The sequence below is a fragment of the Aquarana catesbeiana genome, linkage group LG09 (assembly GCF_042186555.1).
Source record: "Aquarana catesbeiana isolate 2022-GZ linkage group LG09, ASM4218655v1, whole genome shotgun sequence".
Lineage (NCBI taxonomy): Eukaryota > Metazoa > Chordata > Amphibia > Anura > Ranidae > Aquarana > Aquarana catesbeiana.
In genome coordinates this window covers 262,973,425-262,995,046 of record NC_133332.1, presented here as the reverse complement: position 1 = coordinate 262,995,046, position 21,622 = coordinate 262,973,425, and the positions used below count along the sequence as shown (strand labels likewise).

At 44.2% G+C, this 21,622-nt stretch overlaps 1 protein-coding gene across 3 annotated transcripts in view; it reads right to left on the bottom strand.

Annotated features, from left to right (window-relative positions):
• MAPKAP1 (MAPK associated protein 1) overlaps positions 1-21,622 on the bottom strand; it is a 399,325-nt gene that overhangs the window by 5,483 nt on the left and 372,220 nt on the right. For all 3 annotated transcript variants that reach the window (XM_073600313.1, XM_073600315.1, XM_073600314.1), the window contains one exon: positions 2,024-2,121. In XM_073600313.1, coding sequence (XP_073456414.1) covers positions 2,024-2,121 — 98 coding nt within the window. The remainder of the gene's footprint in view (positions 1-2,023; positions 2,122-21,622) is intronic.

The following is a 21,622-nucleotide window of genomic DNA, read 5'->3' as shown; positions in this document are numbered from 1 at the left end:
GAAATGAACCTTAAAACAACAAAGAAAAAAGTCCTAATCAAACTTATGTAGCTAAATCTGTCCTAAACCTGAAGTCTGGGCTTCCTAAAGAATATGTAAACCCAACATTTCATATTCCTAATATGTGCCTGCTGTACCATGTCCTTGTATGAAAAAGTATTCTGTTCTCTTTGTATTGCTTCCTGTGTGTGAAATCCCTGGTGTTCCTGCAAGTCCCTCTGCTTTCCTAATAAAAACTGACCACACTAGGCATGAGAGTACAGCGTGGCCAGTTGTCTACCTGCACTGGGAACTCCGCCTGCTCTCCTCCAATGATCAGACTTGTCTTGACACCCTCCACCCCTTGCACAGCCTTTCATTGGGAAGCTCAGCGTGCTGCTGTTTCTCCACCTCCAGCAATTATGTAGCTGAGAACGAAAGGTATTTAGAATGTTTTTTTATATCTAGACACAAATGTTTTGCTGTTCATTTCTATTTTAAAACAAATTGGTTGTTTTACATGATGAGGGTTTATAATCACTTTGGGTGACAAAGCCTTTTTTCCCCTTCACCCACCTTGAGTCTATGTGCTTTTTTTTGGTTTTGTTATGCAGATGCCTTGGTTCTACATTATTATACCCATACATTTAGCTTTAATCTACCCAACAAGGGGTTCCAGTAACATAAACTATTAAGATTTATATACATACCTTCTGGTTAAAGCGGTACAAAACTGCTAAAACATAAAACTACAGGACAATGCATCAAATACTAGCACATTATGAAATACCTTAGAATGAAGCCCCCCCACAACAGCACCCGGTCACCACTGAGGGGGCTGACATGTTCCCTCAGCATTTCTTCTGGGTTCACAGGCTCCAGGACTGTGGCCAGAGCCACGATAACGTCACTCCCACGCATGTGCCCATGAGCGCTCCATTCCAGCAGGAGCTCGGAAGTTCCGGCACGATACGCCGGACCTTCAGAGCGCATGCACCGCTGACGTCAGCGGCTGCAATCAGGGTAAAGATCTCCAAAACCGTGCAGGTTTTGGAGATAATAAGGCATACCTGTAGGTAAAATTAAATAAGGGCTAAATCACCAAGCGGGCAATACAACTGCTTTAAATGAATATCACACAAGTATGACTTGCTACACTTTGCTCACTACAGTACAACCAGAAACAGATCACTATCAGAGGTGACCTGTTGCTGCAATAGATCACTACTTACTGCAGTGATCTGTTGCTGCAAAGCTACACAACAGAGGTGCCTCAGCTCACATACTGACAGGAGGAGCTGTGATGTCACATCACTTCCTCTGAAAACGCATTGTCAAAGTTTCTGCATTGTTTCTTCCTGAGGGCTTTGTGGTATGCTTGTTAGTCCAGGAGCTGATCGATTCATTTATGAACTTAGACTCCTGTCATAACTACTACTGGTGCTGCTGATCGAGTACTGTCTCAGTGTTGTTATACAATGGCATCCAAACAGCAGTTAACTTAAAGCTTTGTAGGACTAGCCAACCCTGGCAGACATGAGACCAAGCTTTCTCAGGGGGAAAGCCCACTGGCTGGGCTGAATGTTTCTAGGCTGTATGATATTGTTTTTCCTCCAAGAACGCTGGTACCTGAGATGTCCACCAGTGCGCACGTACCAATATTTCATATTATTTGAAGGCAGGATCTTGCATGATATAGCATTTGAATCACTAAGGCCCGGCCATAGACAGTTGGAATCGTGTATGGGCTGGCTGAATACAAGTTGCCTAATTGATCAACTTGGGCACAAACAGCCTGCCGGATTCATTTGCGATCATTGCCAGTGGCTCCGACAGCCACTAACAACAATCACTGTCTCCTCCTGGCGGGAGAATACAATGTCTTGGCAGGGGGGATTCCCCTGTCTTGCACGATTCCTTCATCAACCCAGACAGTGCTATTTCTTTCCTGCAAACCATGGTTGCAGGAAAGAAATTTGCACAGTCTGTGGCCTACCTATGCTTCATTCTGTAAAGAAAGGATGTTCAGCAACAGAAAACTCACCTTTAGAACAATCTCGTTAACGGTAGCTGCATCAGATTCAAAATACAGGTGCTTGTAATCATGATTATTGAGGTAGGTCAGCTTGAACATTGCATGGCCTGTAATGGGGAACACAACTTCGTTAGACACATACATTTCAAACAAGAAGATAATAATTTCAGTAAATTGAGACAATAAGAAATAAGTGTAATTTGTGGGTAGCATAACTTTTAGGCCGGATATGCCAAGACCTCAAAGTGATATGTTTATTATTATTTTTTTAAGTTTAAAAAAAAAAAACAATTTAATGTTATACCTACCTGCTTTGTGCAGTGGATTTGCACAGAACAGCCCAGATCCTCCTCTTCTCGGGTCCTCCATTGATGCTCCTGGCCCCTTCCCCCTGCCGAGTGCCCCCACAGCAAGGAGCTTGCTATGGGGGCACCCAAGCAGGCTCACTCCTGAACCAATGCTCTATGTGTCCCATTCAGCCCTCTATCTCTCTCTCCTCATTGGCTCACTGATTTTAACTGACTGCTGTCTCAGCCAATGAGGGAGAGTTTCCGGTCACCTAAAGATGTTGTGTACACCGCTGGATCGAGATGGGGGCTCAGGTAAGCATTTGGGGGGGGGGGGGGGGTTCCTTTAGAACCACTTTAACCCTGACCTCCTGTCCTTGCCATAATATGATATTCAGTTGTTTTTTTCACTAACACATGGAATGGTGAAATGGTAAAACCCCAAATGAATCTTTTATTCCAGGTTGTAACACCACAAAATGTAAAAAGGCTGATTAGATGAATATTTATGCCAAGCTCAGTTCTATATTTGGATTATGAAATCTCAGAGCCTCCAAATGCAACTCAGTACCACCTTCCCAAAAGGTCCACCCCCAACTTGAAGCAGGGGGTGCTGGGAGACACATTTATATTACTAAGCAGCATTTTCAAAACACCTTGCTTGTCAGGGAATCGCTGTCAAATGACGGTGATCATCAGTTAGGGAGATGATATGTACAGTTCACAGCCTCTTCACTTTGATCAAGCCTGGGCTACAAAATCAACAATTCCCTGCTCATTTGTACATACAATACATCTTAAAGTTATCCTGTCATGGAGATACCATTGCTGACATTCTGAAAATAATAGGATGTCTGTATGTTGCTTCAGTATGTTAGTTTTTCTTGCCATTGTGCATAAATGTTCCAGGTCAGCAACCTATGTGAACCCCCTTGGAATTACCTGGTTTTCTGAAGTAATTTGCCACAAAATCAAATCTCATCCAAGTCCCAACAATAGACAAACACAATGTGCTTAAGCTGATAACATCCAAAAAAATACAATTTCTTGCGTTTCTTTATTAAACTTTACCCATACCCATTAAACATTTACAATAGAGGAAAAAGTAAGTGAACCCATATTCTAATTGCTAATTGGAATCAGTATTTTACACACCTGGAGTTAAATAAAATGAGCTTGGAGGTGTGGTTTAGAACTATTTGGATTGACCATCTAAATTGTAAGCCCTAATGGGCAGGGTCCTATGATCTAGAGGTTGGCCGATATTTGGCCTTTATTAAGAAATTGGCATCGGCCGATTTTTGTGCAAAAATTGGCCGATTACCTCCCTTCCCCACACTCCACTGACAGTGTCACACACTGAGCGGCTCTGTGCAGAATGCAGAGAGAGGAGCTGTCAAAATTCAGCGTGGTGTCGGGGGTGGGCGGGACCCAGATATCAAAAACCAGCCAATGGGATGGGATCTGGGTGGGCTGCTAAGTGTGTGTGGCCCCGCCCATTTTCTTAAGCAGCATTGGCTGGTGTTTGATAGCTGCAGGGCCCCACCAACCCTTGACATCACGCTGAATTCTGACAGCTGGTCTCTGCATTCATTTACATATAGTGTAACTGAAACTGACAAATCGGCTCAGTGTGAAACCTGCCAGTTACAACCAGTGCCACCTGCAAAAAAAAAAAAAATATAGGCTTAAAATATCAGCCGCAAAAATCGGCATCATCGACCGGCCTGATTTCTAAATATCGGCATCGGCCAGAGAAAAACCCATCACGGTCAACCTCTACTCTGATCTCTCCTGTATTGATTTGTATTGTAATTGTACTGTCTGCGCATCGCTTTACAACATGGGGGCACACTGTTGCCGATATATAAATCCTGTATATTAATAAAAGACATGCAAACATTTTAAGATTGCTGTACATAAGAAGCATTAGCTAATGCGAACCAAATTACTGCCAAAAAAAAAAAAACACACACACAGTTCCAAGGGGTTCACATTCTTTTTCTTGTCACTGTATGCATTTTGGGTCTGTGACTAAAATTATTGAAGCGGGTCACCATGATAGCAAACCAACTAGCATTGTCAGGTCAAGAATAGAAGCCTCCATGCTAAGTTTTCTGTAGGGCTCATCTCAAACAGATAAAGACCTACTACTAATGGGTTAATTATGTGGGTGGAGACTATTTCTATGTCATGCCGCTGTTTAAAATGATCTAAAAAAGAAAATGTCGACCTCTAGAAGTTTTCACATAATAATGCTACATTATACCACCAATGCTCAAAATTGACAACAATTTGTGAACTCCTGGATGTTAAAGTGTCGTATTTGTACTCCTATCATACGCACACATCCACTTTGATCAATACATCCCAGGTATCGGTTTAGAGAGGGTCATTTTATTACATTTTGCCATCTCTGAACATGAGACATTTTATCTTGGAAATGTATAATTAAATATAATTACAAAGCATTAATCTTCCCCTGGTAGCATGTCTAATGATTTAAAGTGGGGGAACAAACATATAACTTCCTTAAATCATTCAGCAAATTAAACTTGTTTGGTACATATATTAGTAGATGCCTGCAGCGGGATAATTTGTTTCTATAATCAGAAGGCCAGAAGGGTTCAGAGGGGAGGAGGGATACTCTGCACTTACTGTACACTGTACATTGTGCATATTGTTATTCTCTGTGATTTCAGTTTCACAGATTAAGGGGAATCTGTAAGCTGCCACTGCCTCCTCCTGAAAATGCTAGATGCCTGGCTGTCATGCTGAGACAATGACTTGAGTATTTTCGGACTCACTTCTCCAGAACAAAATTAGAATCAGCTTTTCTGACTTTACTTGCTGTTTTGGGGGCAATGACTCAGGCAGTAATGTAGCTAGTAGCATTTTCAGGTGGTCAGTAATGGCAGCCTACATATTGCCATGAGAATATCCCTTTAACGTATAAAAGATATGCAATTGCACAGATTGCTGTATAATATAAATGACTGTGTACAAATATTTATGCGCTGTGTTGGAAAGCCAAATTTATTTCTGCAGAAGCCTTTTAAAAGTGTAACTCCAGGCAAACAGCTAAATACACAGTTCAAAACAAAATATGGCAAAAGCATATCTATCCATGGAATGTGTAGAATTTCAAAATCCAAAAAAATGCCAGTGGAATTTAAAAAAAAACTCTATGATGATTAGCAGCAGGCAGTATATTACATACAGCACAGTACATAGAGTGGTATGGAACATAATGGATGAAGTGTAGTGGGGTATATTGTGGACTGTGTTCATATTCTGAACAGTAAAACATGCAACATTCAAAGCAGTGTATGAAGTGTGGTGATAAAGAATATGTAGGATTGTGGCATACCAATGTATGTAATGTACAGCACAGTGTATGGAACAGGACAGTGCAAAGTATGTAATGTATATCACAATGTATGGTACATGAGAGCTAAACTTCTGCTCCTCCCAGCTCCCAATGTAGTTGACAGTAAAGTTAGCAGAACAGCTAAGTGGTTAGCACTTCCACTTAGTAGCACTATGATTGTTGGTTCGAATCCCAACCATGGCACTACATGCCTCAAGTTGGCATGTTCTCTCTGTGCCTGTGTGGGTTCCGGTTTCCTCCCACACTCCAAAGATATGCTGGGAGGTTAATTGGCCCTAATAGGTGAATGTATGAATGTGAGTTAGGGACCTTAGATTGTAAGCTTCTTGAGGGCAAGGACTAATGTGAATGTACAATATATATATATGTAAAGCGCTGCGTAAATTGTTGGTGTTGTATAAGTACCTGTAATAAATAAGTTGTCGTCACAACTGAATCCCATATGAAAGTGTCCCTTACGATCAAATCAAGTAAATAAAAGGTGTATCTAACAAACACAGAACTCTTCTCTCCTTTGTTTAATATTTTGGATATGCTTGCTGTTTTATCTGATCCAGTGATTTACATATCTGCCACATAAAAAGTCTACACGACCCTGTTAAAATGTCAGGTTTCTATGATGTAAAAAAAGATAAATAATTTCAGAACTTTTTCCACCTTTAATGTGACCTATAAACTGTACAACTCAATTGAGCAACAAACTGAAATGTGGTTGCATAAGTGTGCACACCCTCTTATAACTGGGGATGTAGCTGTGTCCAGAATTAAGCAATCACATTAAATGATGGCCGGTGTGTACTGACTCCTATTTAACATGCGTTTGAAAGTGCCTCTGATTAACCCCAAATAAAGTTCAGTTGGTCTTTCCTGATATTTTCTTCTATCGCATCCTACAGCAAGTGCCATGGTCCGCAGAGAGCTTCCAAAGCACCAGAGGGATCTCATTGTTAAAAAGTATCAGTTTGGAGAAGGGTACAAAAGAATTTGCAAGGCATTAGATATACTATAGAACACAGTGAAGACAGTCATCATCAAGTGGAGAAAATATGGCACAACAGTGACATTACCAAGAACCGAACGTCCCTCCAAAATTGATGAAAAGACAAGAAGAAAACTGGTCAGGGAGGCTGCCAAGAGGCCTACAGCAACATTAAAGGAGCTGCAGGAATATCTGGCAAGTACTGGCTGTGTGGTACATGCGAAAACAATCTCCCATATTCTTCATATGTCTGGGATATGGGGTAGATTGGCAAAACGGAAGCATTTTCTTACTAAGAAAAACATCCAAGCCCGGCCAAATTTTGCAAAAACACATCTGAAGTCTCTCAAAAGCATGTGGAAAAATGTGTTATGGTCTGATGAAACCGAGGTTGAACTTTTTGGCCATAATTCCAAAAGATATGTTAGGCGCACAAACAACACATCACCTAAAGAACACCATACCCACCGTGAAGCATGGTGGTTGCAGCATCATCCCTTGGGGCTGTTTTTCTTCAGCTGGAACAGGGGCCTTAGTCAAGTTAGAGGGAATTATGAACGGTTCTGGCAAAAAACCTTCAGGCTTCTGCTAAAAAGTTGAACATGAAGAGGAAATTCAGCTTTTAGCATGACAACAACCCAAAGCATACATCCAAAGCAACAAAGGAATGCCTTCACCAGAAAAAGATTAAAGTTTTGGAATGGCCCAGCCAGAGCCCAGACCTGAATCCGATTGAAAATCTGTGAGGTGATTTGAAGAGGGCTGTGTACGGGAGATGCCCTCACAATCTGACAGATTTGGAGTGTTTTTGCCAAGAAGAGCGGGCAAATATTGCCCAGTCAGGAGGTGCCATGCTGATAGACTCATACCCAAAAAGACTGAGAGCTGTAATAAAATCAAAAGGTCTCTAAGTACTATCTTAAGGGTGTGCACACTTATGCAACCATATTATTTAATTTTTAGTTTTACTTCCCTCCAACTGAGTTGTATAGTTTATAGGTAACATTAAAAGTTCTGAAAAGATTTAACTTTGTCTCATTTTTTAACATCACAGAAAACTGACATTTTAACAGTGTAGACTTTTTATATCCACTGTATATTCATTGAATTCAACCAATAAAAGGGTAAATACATACATTAAAAACCTGTATACACTGAACCCAAGACACGATCTGCCTGCAATTTGCATGTTCTCTCTGTGCCTGCGTGGGTTTCCTCCAGGTACTCCGGTTTCCTCCCACCCTCCAAAGACATGCTGGTAGGTTAATCGGCTTCGGTTCAAAGTTGGCCCTAGCATATGGGTGTGAGTTGGAGACCTTAAATTGTGGGCTCCTTGAGGGTAGGGACCAATGTGAGTGTGCAATGTATGTGTGGAGCCCTATGTGGGTACCTTAAATAAAAATAATAATAAAATAGATGAACATCTTAATGAGACACAATGTACAGGGATAGGGACACGCACCCACACTCACTCAGGTTGAGCTGGATGGACTGGTGTCTTTATTCAACCTTACTATGTAACTGTTGTGCATGAGATACTAAACACTGGAGTCTAGAGCCTGGATGTTGTAAAGCTAGCTTATCAATGAAGGAGCAAGATGACATGATGAGATGAGAAGATGAGAGAGGCTTCCTGGAAGAAGGCAGAGGTGACTGTGGGTGTTCCCTGTAGTGGCGTGTGGGTGGAACCATAGTGCACAACGAATAAACAGGCACCCAACACTCCTGGAAGTGTTGGATGCAGAGGATTCTTCAGCCAGTGTAGCTTTAAGGCACGGATGACAGGACAGGGAGTATTATACCAGTCACAATACAACCTAAACCAGAAACCCAATTATGTACCATCTCATGGATAATGTATCCCAATGCAGCGAGTTTGCCCTTTCTGATGTTTTGCTGTCATCTGCTAGAGATTCTGTACACTACATACACTAGGTTGCAGGGAGTGGTTGTGTTCATAGAGTCACCTCAATCTCATGAGGTATAGGTACTCTCTAACTAATTTCCTAAACTTTTGTCTGATTACCTGGCTACCCGACCTGGCCTGTATTTGGATGTGCTTTTTCCTGCTTTCTGACCTTTGGCTTACCTGATCACACATCCTGTATTTTGATTGTTACCACATTCCGATATGATCAATGTTGCCCTGGGAAAGGACCTCATGTACCACATCACTGGACCTATTTGCTACTGTCTCTGTGTTTGGCAAGCTCCTTCAGCACTGTACACCAGTCTAACCTGTGACAGCAGTCACCAGCAAAGCCTCTACCTGGGAATTCTTCAAGAGCTGCTGTGGCCCTTAATTTCCAAGTAAGATGTCATCTCTCCCAGGAGGCATTGAGGATCTATTTACTTGTGACAGTGCCTCTTCTTTCAGTGTTAGGGTATATGTACTAATAGGCTTTCTTTTGGGAGATGCTTGAATCTTGTTTTGATTACATTTATTTTCAATGCAGAAAACTGCTTATGGTGCTAAAGGCAAATGTATGAGAAATAGGCATGTGACTTGACAGGTGCCAGCAATGCTTTTTCAGTAAAGGCTGGCAACCGATCACCAATTATTCTCATTGAAAAATATACCCTTTTTTGACTAACTTAAGGCTGGACACTGAACTAACACTGAACTGACAATAAACAGTGCTCACTGACCAATGTTCTTAAACATATAGGCATTTGACATTTCCTACTGGCTGTCCAGAGGCGAGGTCCTCTCTAAATCCAGAGGATAAGTGACGTAAGGTATGATAGGATGGTAGGGGACCAGCTAGAGCAGGATCATTTGCATCACTAGATTAACAGTTGCCTGCAACCAGAAACAGTGGAGACAAGGGACCTAGATGAAGAGACTTAAGTGGTTGTAAAGGCAGAACATATTTCACCTTAATGCATTGCCTGCATTAAGGTAACTATGTTCCAGTAGCAGTATTGTCCGCTTCACGTACCTGAGTCCTATCTCAATCCAGCTCTGTACTCATCTGCAGCGACACTGGTCTTTCTTTCTGTCTTCACAGGACACAGAGGCAGCAGTGGCCTGCTGTTGTCAATCAAATCCTGTGAGGAGGGAACGGGAGGCAGGGCTGCGCATGTATGCCCCCATAGCAAGCGGCTTGCTATGGTGGTGCATATAGAAGAGAAGGAGCCTAGAGTGTCGGCAAGGAACCCCAGAAGAGGAAGTTTGGGGCTGTTCTCTGCAATAGCATTGCTCAGAGCAGGTAAGTATAACATGTTTGTTATTTTAGAAAAAAAACAAGACTTTACAAGCACTTTAGGTCAGTATATCTTGCTTCATTAAGACAAAAAAACCCTTGCATTGGGCAACAAGGCAAACAGAGTAGTGCCAACGGGCCCAACAAAATAAACAAGAACCCTGTGGTTGAAAGCTGCATCTGGGCATCACCTGGTAAAACTTGGAGGAAGCATGAATCGAAGACCAGGCGGCCTTACAAAGCTGGACAACAAATGCTTGTTCCCGAAAAGTCCAGCAAGCTATTTTGTATGACACAAGGAAAACAGTCACTCTGAATGATCTAAATGTTTTGTAAACCTTCAGCAGAGCAGGCATTTGCCTGGATTTTTTTTGGTCAAGGTTCCCTTACACCTGGTTTCCACCATTGCTATCTGTGAGGTACTCTCAAAATAGGATTTTTTAAAACAGCTTACCTGTAAAATCCTTTTCATTCGATGGACATCATGGGACACAGAGCCTCAGTAATTATTGATGGGTTATATAGGTATCACTGGTAATTGGACACTGGCACACCCTAACCAGGAAGTTCAACCCCCTATATAATCCCTCCCCTTGCAGGGATACCTCAGTTTTGTAGCCAAGCAATATAGTGTATTAGAAGAGGGGCAGGACCTCTGTGTCCCGTGATGTCCATCGAAAGAAAAGGATTTTACAGGTAAGCTGTTTTAAAAAATCCTATTTTCTTTCTCGAACATCATGGGACACAGAGCCTCAGTAATTACTGATGGGATGTCCCAGAGCTATGCTATCTGAGGGGGGGGGGGGACCACAACCAAGTAGGGTGCAATCAGACCTGAGGACCCTGTACCGCTGCCTGCAGCACACTACGCCCAAAGGCGATATCCTCATGCCTTCTCACATCCACCTGATAGAATCTGGTGAATGTATGGACTGAAGACCAGGTTGCGGCCTTGCAGATTTGAGCCATAGAGGCCTGGTGATGCACTGCCCAAGAAGCACCAATAGCCCTTGTGGAATGTGCCCTGATCTGAAACGGAGGAATCCTCTGTTTCAAACCGTAAGCTTGAATGATCAATTGTTGAATCCATTTAGAAATGGTAGCTTTTGATGCTGCCTGTCCTCTACTGGGACCCTCTGGCAGCACAAACAAAACATCCGTTTTGCGAATCTGAGCAGTCGCTTCCAGATAGACCTTAACTGCTCTTACTACATCCAAAGAATGTAGTGATCTTTCTTCCGGAGAACAGGGATCTGGAAAAAAGGAAGGTAGAACAATGTCTTGGTTTAGATGAAAATCTGAAACCACTAGGATGAGGACGCAGTACCACTCTATCCTTGTGTACAATCAAATAAGGCTCTTTACAGGAAAGAGCTGCTAATTCTGATACTCTTCTAGCCGAAGAGATGGCTACCAGAAAAATTAACTTCCTTGACCAAAGGAATCGAACGTATTGGTTCAAAAGGCTGTTTCTGTAACAGACAGAACCAAGTTCAAGTCCCAGGGGTTTAGGGGCGCCTTAACCGGAGGATTAAGACGCGTCACCCCCTGCATAAAGTTTCAGACCAAAGAATGCAAAGCAAGTGGCCGTTGAAATAATACTGATAAGGCCGAGACCTGGCCCTTGATGGTACTCAAGGCCAGCTTCATCTCTAACCCCAATTGTAGAAAATCAAGAATTTTACCGATCACATATTTTCTGGCATGCCAACCCCTGGATTCACACCAGGAAATATAAGCTTTCCAGACTCTATGATAAATCATTCTGTAAGATGGCTTCCTTGCATTGATCAAGGTAGATATGACAGTACCTGAAAGTCCACGACTCTTCAGAACGTGGGTTTCAATAGCCAAAGCGTCAAATTTAGCGTTTGTAAGGCAGGATGGAACACTAGACCTTGAGATAACAGGTCTGGTCGTACCGGTAGTGTCCACGGGGAACCCACCGTCATCCTTACTATTTCCGCATACCACGTCCTTCTGGGCCAAGCGGGGGCCACCAGAAGTACTGACTTCCTTTCCTGCCTGATCCTGTGAAGGAGTCGTGGCAGTAGCAGAATAGGTGGGAATGCATAAATCAGTGAGAACCGATGCCACGGAATCACCAACGCATCCGTCCCGCATGCAAGAGGATCTTTTGTCCTTGCCACAAATCTGTCTATCTTTTTGTTGAATCGGGATGCAAAGAGATCTACATCTGGAACCCTCCATTTTTGGCATATGGCCAAAAAGACGTCAGACGTTCCCCTGGAAGTAACCGCTGGTGACTTAAATAGTCCGCCTGCCAGTTCTCTATCCCCGGAATGAAGACTGCCGATATGCATGGCACATGCTTCTCTGCCCAGACTAAGATCTGGTTCACCTCTCTTTGAGCAGCTCGGCTCCTGGTGCCTCCCTGATGATTGACATAACCACCCTGTAGCCTGATAGTCCAGGCCTTTAGGGCTAGATATACCGCACGGATCTCCAGAACGTTGATGGGTAAGGTTCTCTCGGTTTTGGACCATACCCCCTGAACCGCAGACTGTTCCAGAACTGCTCCCCAACCCGACAGACTGGCATATGTTACCACCATCCAAGTAACCGGTAGAAAGTATTTCCCCTTCTGCAGGCTTTCGGGTATGAGCCATCAATTGAGGCTCTGACGCACCGCATGAGATCGGTGCATTGGAAAGTCTAATGCCTGAACCTTCTTGTTCCAGGCCGACAGAATACTGTGTTGCAGTAGTCTTGAATGGAACTGAGCGTAGGGAACTGCTTCGAATGAAGACACTATCTTTCCTGGCAGCCTCATACAAAGGCGGACAGAAGGACCCTTCTCGGTCCTGACTGCCAGAATCAGCTCCCTTAAGGCAGTGATCTTTGCCTGAGGTAGAAATACTTTCTCCTGGCTTGTATCTATGATCAGACCCAAATACTCCAGTCTTCTTACTGGTTTTAGGAAAGATTTTTCTAGGTTGAGGATCCAACCTAGGTGTTCCAGATATTTGACTATGGTCCTCAAGTTCCCGTCAAGGAGGCTACCTACCGGTCTATCAGGAGCAGGTCGTCTAGGTATGCTATGACAGCTATACCCTGAGCCCTTAATCTGGCCAGAGGAGGAGCCAAGACCTTTGTGAACACTTGAGGTGCAATGGCTATCCCAAAAGGCAGAGCCAAAAACTAGAAATGGCGCCCTATCTCGAAGCGCAGAAACTCCTGATGAGCGGGAAAAACGGGCACATGCAGATATGCATCTCTGATGTCTATCGATGCCAGAAATTCTCTTCCCTGCAGGGTGGAGACTATTGTCCGAATTTATTCCATGCGGAAGAATTGAATCCTTAGGAATCGGTTCAGATCCCTTAAATCCAGAATGGGTCTGACATCCCCATTTGGTTTTTGGACCGTAAAAAGGTTGGAATAGAAGCCCAATCCTTGATCCTTCGCGGGAACTACCACAATGACCTCCTGCGACAAAAGTTGCTCTAACGCTAGAAGGAGCGACTGCTTTTTCTCTGGATCTCTGGGGACACTTGACCTAAGGAAACGAGGAGGAGGAAATTCCTGAAACTCCAGCTTGTACCCTAAGGTTACCGTGGAGATTACCAATCTGTCCTGGAAAACCTCCTGCCAGAGTCCTGAGAACTGTCGCAGTCTTCCCCCCACTCGAGCGAGCGGGGGTGCCCCCTCATGCAGAGGTCTTAGGGTTTTGCCTAGTAGGCTTCTTCCCCCAGGACTTCTTTTGTCCCTGGGGTTAACCCTTGTCTCTGGACCCAGATGGAGGAGGCCGTGAGAGACTGCCTGGAGGCTGAAGCCCCTGGCGCTGGGGAAAGAGTCCGTTTGAAAGAGGGATGCTTACTCTTCTTCTTAACAGGTAAGAGAGTGCTTTTCCCACAAGAGATTCTCTTGATATAGTTATCCAAGTCTTCTCCAAACAACCTTTTACCACAAAATGTAAACCCAGCCAGGAGCTTCTTACATGGTGCTTCGGCTGACCAATTTTTCAACCATAGTGCATATACGTAGAATCCTAACCCCAGCGACAGACGAGAGGTTTGCATGATAGAATCTCTGATGGCGTCAACAACATAACATAAGGCCGCTGGAAGGTTAGCCAACCCCTGGGCCTGCTGTTCAGGTAAAACTTTGATGACCTGTTTAACATGGTCTCTTAAGTATTGAAAGACTCCAATCGCTGCTACTGCAGGTTGAGCCACTGAACCTGCTAAGGAGAAAACATCCTTCAATAGGGATTCCATCTTTATCTACAGGATCCCTGAGCATCTGAGCATTGTCTACAGGACAAGTCAGAGTATTATTTACGGAGGAAATGGCGGCATCAATGGCCGGTATTCCTCACATTTTAATAAACTTTTCTTCCATAGGATAAAGTGTTGAAAACTTTTTCGGCGGAAAAAAACGTTTATCTGGGTGATCCCACTCAGCATAAAGGAGCTTTTCAAGTAAATTATGAACAGGAAAAGCCTGTGCTGTTTAAGGAGGTTTCAGTGACCTTAAAGATGAAGAGGGTTCTTTAACTGATTCAGATACGGGTAACTTAAATGTGGAGTGGACCAATCTAAGACTTTCTCCTCTTGGGAAGTCGCAGAGGGTCCCTCTCCACCTGATTCCTCCGAAGAGGAATCATCCGTCCCATCCCGATCCTCTGAAAGGGATTCCTCTCCTTTATCCCAGAGCTCCTCTTCCTGAGGGTCTTGGGGAACAGAGGAAGGCCTCGTGCGGTTTCTTCCACTGAGTGAAGATGTAATCACGGCCATTAATCTTTCCTTTAAACCATTAATGGTTTAGGAAAAAACCTCCTGTGTAATGTATACAGGGGCTGAAGTGCCAGAAGCAGGTGTAGCCTCTGACCCCAACGGCGCTCCCTGGCTAGCCGTCCCTGGCCCCTCGGGGGGGGAGGATGCTGCAGACAGGGGGCCCTCAGAACCTGAACGAGATCCCCTAGAGTCTCTGGTTCTTGGGGTGCTTGAACCTCTTCTACCCATAGTACAAAGCAACAAGGTGGAGGTATCACAAAATGAACACTGACTGCTGAGCGATGTAGTCTGGCTAAAAGCCTTGCTACCAAATGCCCAGTCTGGTGTTGCTTTAGTAAATGCTGCCTAGGAGAATGCCTGTGTCCCACCTTACATGCGACCGTCAGCTCTGTGTCCCTCCAGAAGGCTTAGTGCACCTGTAATTAGTGCCTTTAATAGCCTGCAGCCGGCCCAGTGGGCGTCTGAGCACAATGTGCTGACGCCCCCCCACCGCGCCCCCCTGTTTTTCGAAAAAACAAGCGCTTCCCGCGCTAGCCGACCCTTCTGGGACCAATGTGGAGGAAGACTGGGGGAGGGGAAGGAAGGAGAGAGGCCGGTAGTGATGGGTCTGCATGTGCAATGGCGGGAGCAGCGGCCGTGACAGACAATCTGCAGCTTCCCCCTAGTCTGGGGGGAGATATCCCTGAGGAGAGCCCCCCATCCCATCCTACCTGGAGCCAGCCAGAGGAGCTTGTGCAGCGTCGAACACTTGAGACAGACATCAGCATGAGAAGGTATGTGCTCTTGGCAGCCCCTGGTGGTCACAATAGGCATAGCATGCATTTACCTTAAAGGAGAAAACCTACTAGAATTAAAAAATTATGTGGAATCTCCTCTTACCTTATCCAGCCGCAGGGTTCTGTTACACAGACCCAATCTTCACCTCTCACGGTGGGCTCCGTTTGAAAAAACCGTCAGAGACTGGGGCCCCCTACGAATAGGGGGATCCACAGTTCTGGCCCTGTAAAGCACCCGGCTAGAAATTAGGCTAGAAAAACCATTTTCTAATATGTGGGGTCCAGCTCTCTAAAAAGAGAAGCATTACAGGTAAAACCTTGTTTCTTCGGACACGAGGCCCGAGTACCATCCAATTCGGCCTAGAAAAGACACTTTGGAATGGATCCGGTTCGCCTGGCCTGCCCCAGTATAGGATATAGGATATTCCCTTTGGAGCTCAGCACAGGACATCTTTACACGTCCATCACCTAAGACACTGGCGTAAAAACTGAGGTATCCCTGCAAGGGGAGGGATTATATAGGGGGTTGAACTTCCTGGTTAGGGTGTGCCAGTGTCCAATCACCAGTGATACCTATATAACCCATCAGTAATTACTGAGGCTCTGTGTCCTGTGATGTTCGAGAAAGAAAGTAGGGTGTGGATTCACCAAAGCCCAGGTGTCGATCTTCCTGTAGCAGAGTCCTTCTGACAAAAGGATGGGAGGAATTACCTGAGCTCTGGGTGGAAGTGGTGGTAAAAGTATGACCAGGTTAAACCCGTCTTAACTGTCTGTCACTGGTCCCTATGTGAGTACAGGTTTCTCCTGGTATGGTGGTCACTAGAGGAGTTTTCAGGGCTTGGGAACCATAGGATTGGGTCAAGGCCCTGAACTTAAAAAGTATCAAGAGTAACTCTACCTTCTTTCCAGTATATACTGCAGGGATGTCGGTCTCAACTCTCCAGTAAGGATGAACTCTGGCGTGTTCGCAGAGCCCACGTGCAGAGCCCGCCAGGAAGTCGGCACTGCGCTGCTCTAATCACAGGCAGTGAGACATTTCCTGATCTCTGCAGCCGGCAAAAATATGAATGCAATCTACTCACTAGGTGTAGAACCTCTGGGGGAATCTGGGATGGAAAAGGACCTGGGGGTCCTAGTAGATGACAGGCTCAGTAACGGCATGCAATGCCATGCAGCTGCAAGCAAAGCAAACAGAATATTGGCATACATTAAAAAGGGGATTAACTCCAGAGATAAAACGATAATTCTCCCACTCTACAAGATTCTGGTCCGGCCGCACCTGGAGTATGCTGTCCAGTTCTGGGCACCAGTCCTCGGGAAGGATGTGCTGGAACTGAAGAGAGTCCAGAGAAAACCAAGAAAACTAATAAAGAAACTGGAGGACCTTAGTTATGAGGATAAGTTACGAGAACTGAAGTTATTTGCTTTGGAGAAGAGACGCTTGAGAGGGGATATGATTTCAATGTACAAATTCAGTACTGGTGACCCCACAATAGGGATAAAACTTTTCCGCGAAAGGGAAATTAATAAGACACACGGCCACAACCTGAAACTACGTAGAGGGTTCTTTAGTTTAACAGCAGTTAGGATGTGGAATTCTCTTCCACAGGCAGTGGTTTTAGCGGGGAGCATCGATAATTAAAAAAAAAAAAAAAAATATGCACCTGAACGGCCACAACATACAGGGATATACAATGTAATACTGACATAAAATCACACACATGGGTTGGACTTGATGGACTTGTGTCTTTTTTCAACCTCGCCTACTATGTAACTAAAAAGAGAATCAAGACCACTTCCTCCTTGAATCTCCAAAAATGCTTAGAGGCACGCAGGGTCTCAAAGTCTCCAAATTCTGTCTGTCTCTTTAGAGTTCACCTATACGAATCTCTAATGGCTTGATTTTATATGTTGCATATTGTACATTACAGGTCCTACATGTCAGGTCCCTACATAAGTGCAGGCTTCTCCTGAAACAGTGGGCGTACCCCCAGAGGGGTCTTCAAGGTCTGGGAATTATAGGAATGGACCAAAGTCCTAGACCTATACAGCACCCTGTGGCTAAGTAAACTCGCTCTAAACAGGATTCAGTGTCTGAACCAACATTACAAACTGTTTCCACAGTGTGGGGTCTGGGTATTATTTCCAAGGTATTACCACGGTTACACAGATACCGATGCACTAGTTCCATTGTTATAGTAGATGGCACTGAAGAGTTGAAAAATAAGAAATATAAAGAAAATTTTTAAGCATAGAGAACTTCCCCATAAGGGAGAAGAGGTCCATCAACTAAGGACAGTAGCAAAAAAGAAAAAACAGGACTCACAGGAGTTGATTTACAAATAGGCAAATAGACTGTGCAGTTGCTCTAAATCTTAGCAAATGAGTAGAAGCTCTGCTGACTTCCGCCATCCAATCACGTGCAAGCAAAATTTTGTTTCTTTTATTTTCCGTGCACGTGATTAGGTATTCTTTACAAGACGAAGCTTTACCTCATTTGCAAGTGCAATTGCTCCTGGGCTTAGTAAACCGCACAGTCTATCTGCCTTTAGTAAATCAACCCCATAGAGTGGGGTGGAGGTTACAGGAGTATGCCCAGGGGGCGTCTTCAGCCAAGCTTTTGGAAATGCCAAATTACCTCAAAGGTAGCAGCCTATAACCTGCTGCCAATACCCATATATACAGCCTCTCAATGGGTGACCTTCAATGCTGAGAGGCCGCATTAATTCAGCCCTATGTAAACATACTACTGTGTTGAATGTGCGCTTCCTGTGCTCACCCAGCACAGTAATTGGATGGTACCGGAAAGCTCCAGATGCATATTTGCGGTTGGAAAGTTTCTGATCATGTGACCACTGCAACTACCAATCACAGTAATTACATGATTGGAATTGCCCACCTCTGCCTCCCAGCATTTACAACATCTTAAAGGGATGGGGGGCTGCAGCGGGAAGGGGCTAATACAAAGCTGTATCGTCGATGTCTGCCTGGTTTTAAGGGCCTTTCATAACAGGCGCAATGGGACTGCGCCGGGCAGCTACTTCAGCACAGTCCTACCGCAAGACAACACAACGCATAGATTAAAGGGGGGCTTTGGAGGCCCTTTGTGGAAGACCTCGTCTTCTGACCTGGGAGCTCTGTGACAAAAGCCAGCAGCACAGAACTCTAAGAAAGGTTTTGTTGGATCACGAGAATCCTCCCGTGTGGATCATGAAACCTCATGTATGATCACAGAAAATATTTTTTATTTATGACCAGTGTTTTTATAGACCAGTTTTTCTTGTATTAACGCTAAATCTACATTTAGCAGATGACAACAGGTGCCACACGTTCTGCATCTTTCCACAACAATTTAAAGTTTAGTCCATGAAATCACTAGCCAGATATAAAATCTCTGCCTGTTTTATCAGCTGTTGTGACAGAGTGACAATGAGAGTCACAATATGGCGTATCTTGTATGTCAGGAGTCAAGGCAGCTAACATATCCCATTATTCTAATAAGACGAGTTGAGACTTTTCCCGCAGACAGTCCAAAAAGTTTACTGGTAGCAGATGTGATGGATAGTTGTGGGGTGTGAGCAGATAAAAGAGGGGAGGGAAGGAGAGAAAATGGAAAGACTGGCAAATGAACTAGACTTGACTAGATTTATCTGATAAAACAGGCAGAGACAAGTAATAGGGAGGGGTGTGATGGAAAGGGTGATGTTCCTAAAATAGGTCAGCATAAGCATCATGTCCATATCAGTCTTTATCTTATGTCTTGTCCTAGGCTTCCTGTCACTATTGTCTGTGACTGTCCCTAGCTGCACCCATCTTAAAGGTACATCATTAAGCGTCCGAGAGGCAGGTGTATTATTCCTTTCCACATGTAATCAGACATCTAGTCAGCCTTTACCAAATCAGAGAGGTCATAGGGTAACAAAAATCATAATTAATTAAAGCAGTAAGGGGCGCTTACAATAATAAGCTTTTATTTATGTAAGATCCCAAAAGGAAATGAGCAGTTTGCTGTAACAGCAAAGTGTTAGATGGATTAGCAGATTTAGGTACAAATGAACTCCAGCTAACACTCCCCTTGCCCCAGAAAGACAATACTGCTGTCCAAAAGGTATCTCTGTTTCTCCTTCATCCAGAGTGTAGGCACTCTAATACAGGACGTGATTTACTGGGTGGATCACCAGGTGTTATGGTCAGGGGTCACCTGAGGTGTAGGGTCTAAGTACTAACCGGTATTCACCAGAGCTCCTGATAGTGGAGATGGGATTTACTGTGTGTCAGTAGCAGGTCGCGGTCCTCAGGATCGCTCCACCAGGAGGTGAGTAAGCTGGGGTCCAGTAGCAGATATAGCAGGTAGGGTTCAAGCAGAAGTGTAGTGAGTAAACAAGCGGTTGCAGGTTGGGATCAAGCAGAAGCGCAGTCAAGGAACAAGCCAAAGGTTGATAACAAATGGTAGTGGAGAGAAGGACAGCCTCAGGTATGCAAAGGAGCAAGATATCAGCTGGAGCAGAGCACAATAATCTGTCATACATTCCTGTTTGACAGATTATTGTGCACAGACATGGCCTAAATCAGGAAGTTCATGGGGGGAGCAAAGAGTTCAAGGTTCACCAAAAGCAGGAGAGACAAGGAAAGATTTTCCTAAAAGATCAGACAGGGAGCTGTCCAGCATCTCAGGTGGCACAGTGAAAAGAGCCACAGCCAGACACCAAATAAGTCACAGGTTCAGATCTGGACCCTGACAAAAGGTGAAAGGGGAAAAAACCTTAAAAAGAAAGCAAATGCAGCCACCTTATCTAATAATTGGAAAAATTCAGTTTTTGGTTTTGGCTTTATTAAGCAGAGTTCCACCCAAAAGTGGAACTTCTGCTTTAAGCACTCATTACATTTTTTTTTTTTTTTTTTTGAGGGGGGGGGGGGGGGAGTACCTGGTTTTGACAGGTACTTCCTGTCCCACTTCTTTCTTCCGCTGTCTCGCTGCCTAGGTGACTCCTCCTCACCAGAACACGTCCCAGAAGATTGCCTGGGATTGACTAGAAGAGCGCAGCGTGACTCACGCACGTGCAGTGTGCACTCGGCGGTGAAGCCGCAAGCTGTCACAGCTGTTAGCCCACAGTAGTAATGACAGCGCCACAGAGAGGAGAGGGAGTGGAGCGAGGCTTCGCTGGACTGTTGGACAGGTGAGTGTCTGTTTATTAAAAGTTAATTAAAAGCTGCTGACTTTTAATAAACTTACTAAACAGTGGAACTCTGCTTTAACGTAACTTTGTAATGTGCTGCATTTCACTGGTGCTGGTCGGCTTCATTATTGTCTCCGCACAGCTACAAAGCATATTGTAGGGGGATAGCTGATCCAATATTTATATTTTAGTTACAGGTGGAGCCTGGCAGGCTAAGTTAGTCCCTGGTTTCTTATATTTCTGGGATACTTCAACTGTGAGATCCCCATCATTATTCTCCACCCTGTTCCTGTCCAAATCCGAGTTTAGCATGCCAAAGCCAACAAAAGCTGTGTTTCAGCTCCCCCTACTGCAATGTCCAAACAATCTAATTAAACAGGAACAGTGTGGTTCCTTCATAAAGGCTTCAGCAGGATTTGAGAAGTCTGGAAACACAAAGATCTCACTAAGACCCCAAACACACTATGAGATTTTCTGCAGATTTTTGTCTTCAGATTTGCCAAAACCATATAATAGGAGGTCAAACCTTAAGAGATTCAATTTGTATGCAATCAGACAGGCCCCTGCACTACATGGTTTTGGCAAATCTGAAGACAAGAATCTGCAGAAAATCGAAGTGTGTGTATGGGGTCTAAAAGTTTGCAAGAAAGAGCATAAAACAAAAAAAATTGCTTTGGGCAGACTGACTCCTACAACAAAAAACTGCACCTGGCTGTCCCCCAAGCTACAATGCCCGTGGTTGCTGGGATCTTCATTTTATGAATCTGAGTACTTAAACATGCAGGGCAGATTGTTCTGTCCTTATGTGTACCATTTTCTTTCTGAATTAAAGTCAGCCTTACACAAAACTTAATTCTCGATTATGTAATCCTCTGTACAGGAGTATTCAGATGGAGTACAGTCAAGCACTAGGCAGGGGGAGACAGCAGAATTATCACAGCAATGACAATCCCATCAGTGTGCTGCTGCTTATTCAATGTCAAATCAGCAGTCAGGGGGTGTATTCTTGACCATAATAATATCCTTCCGCAG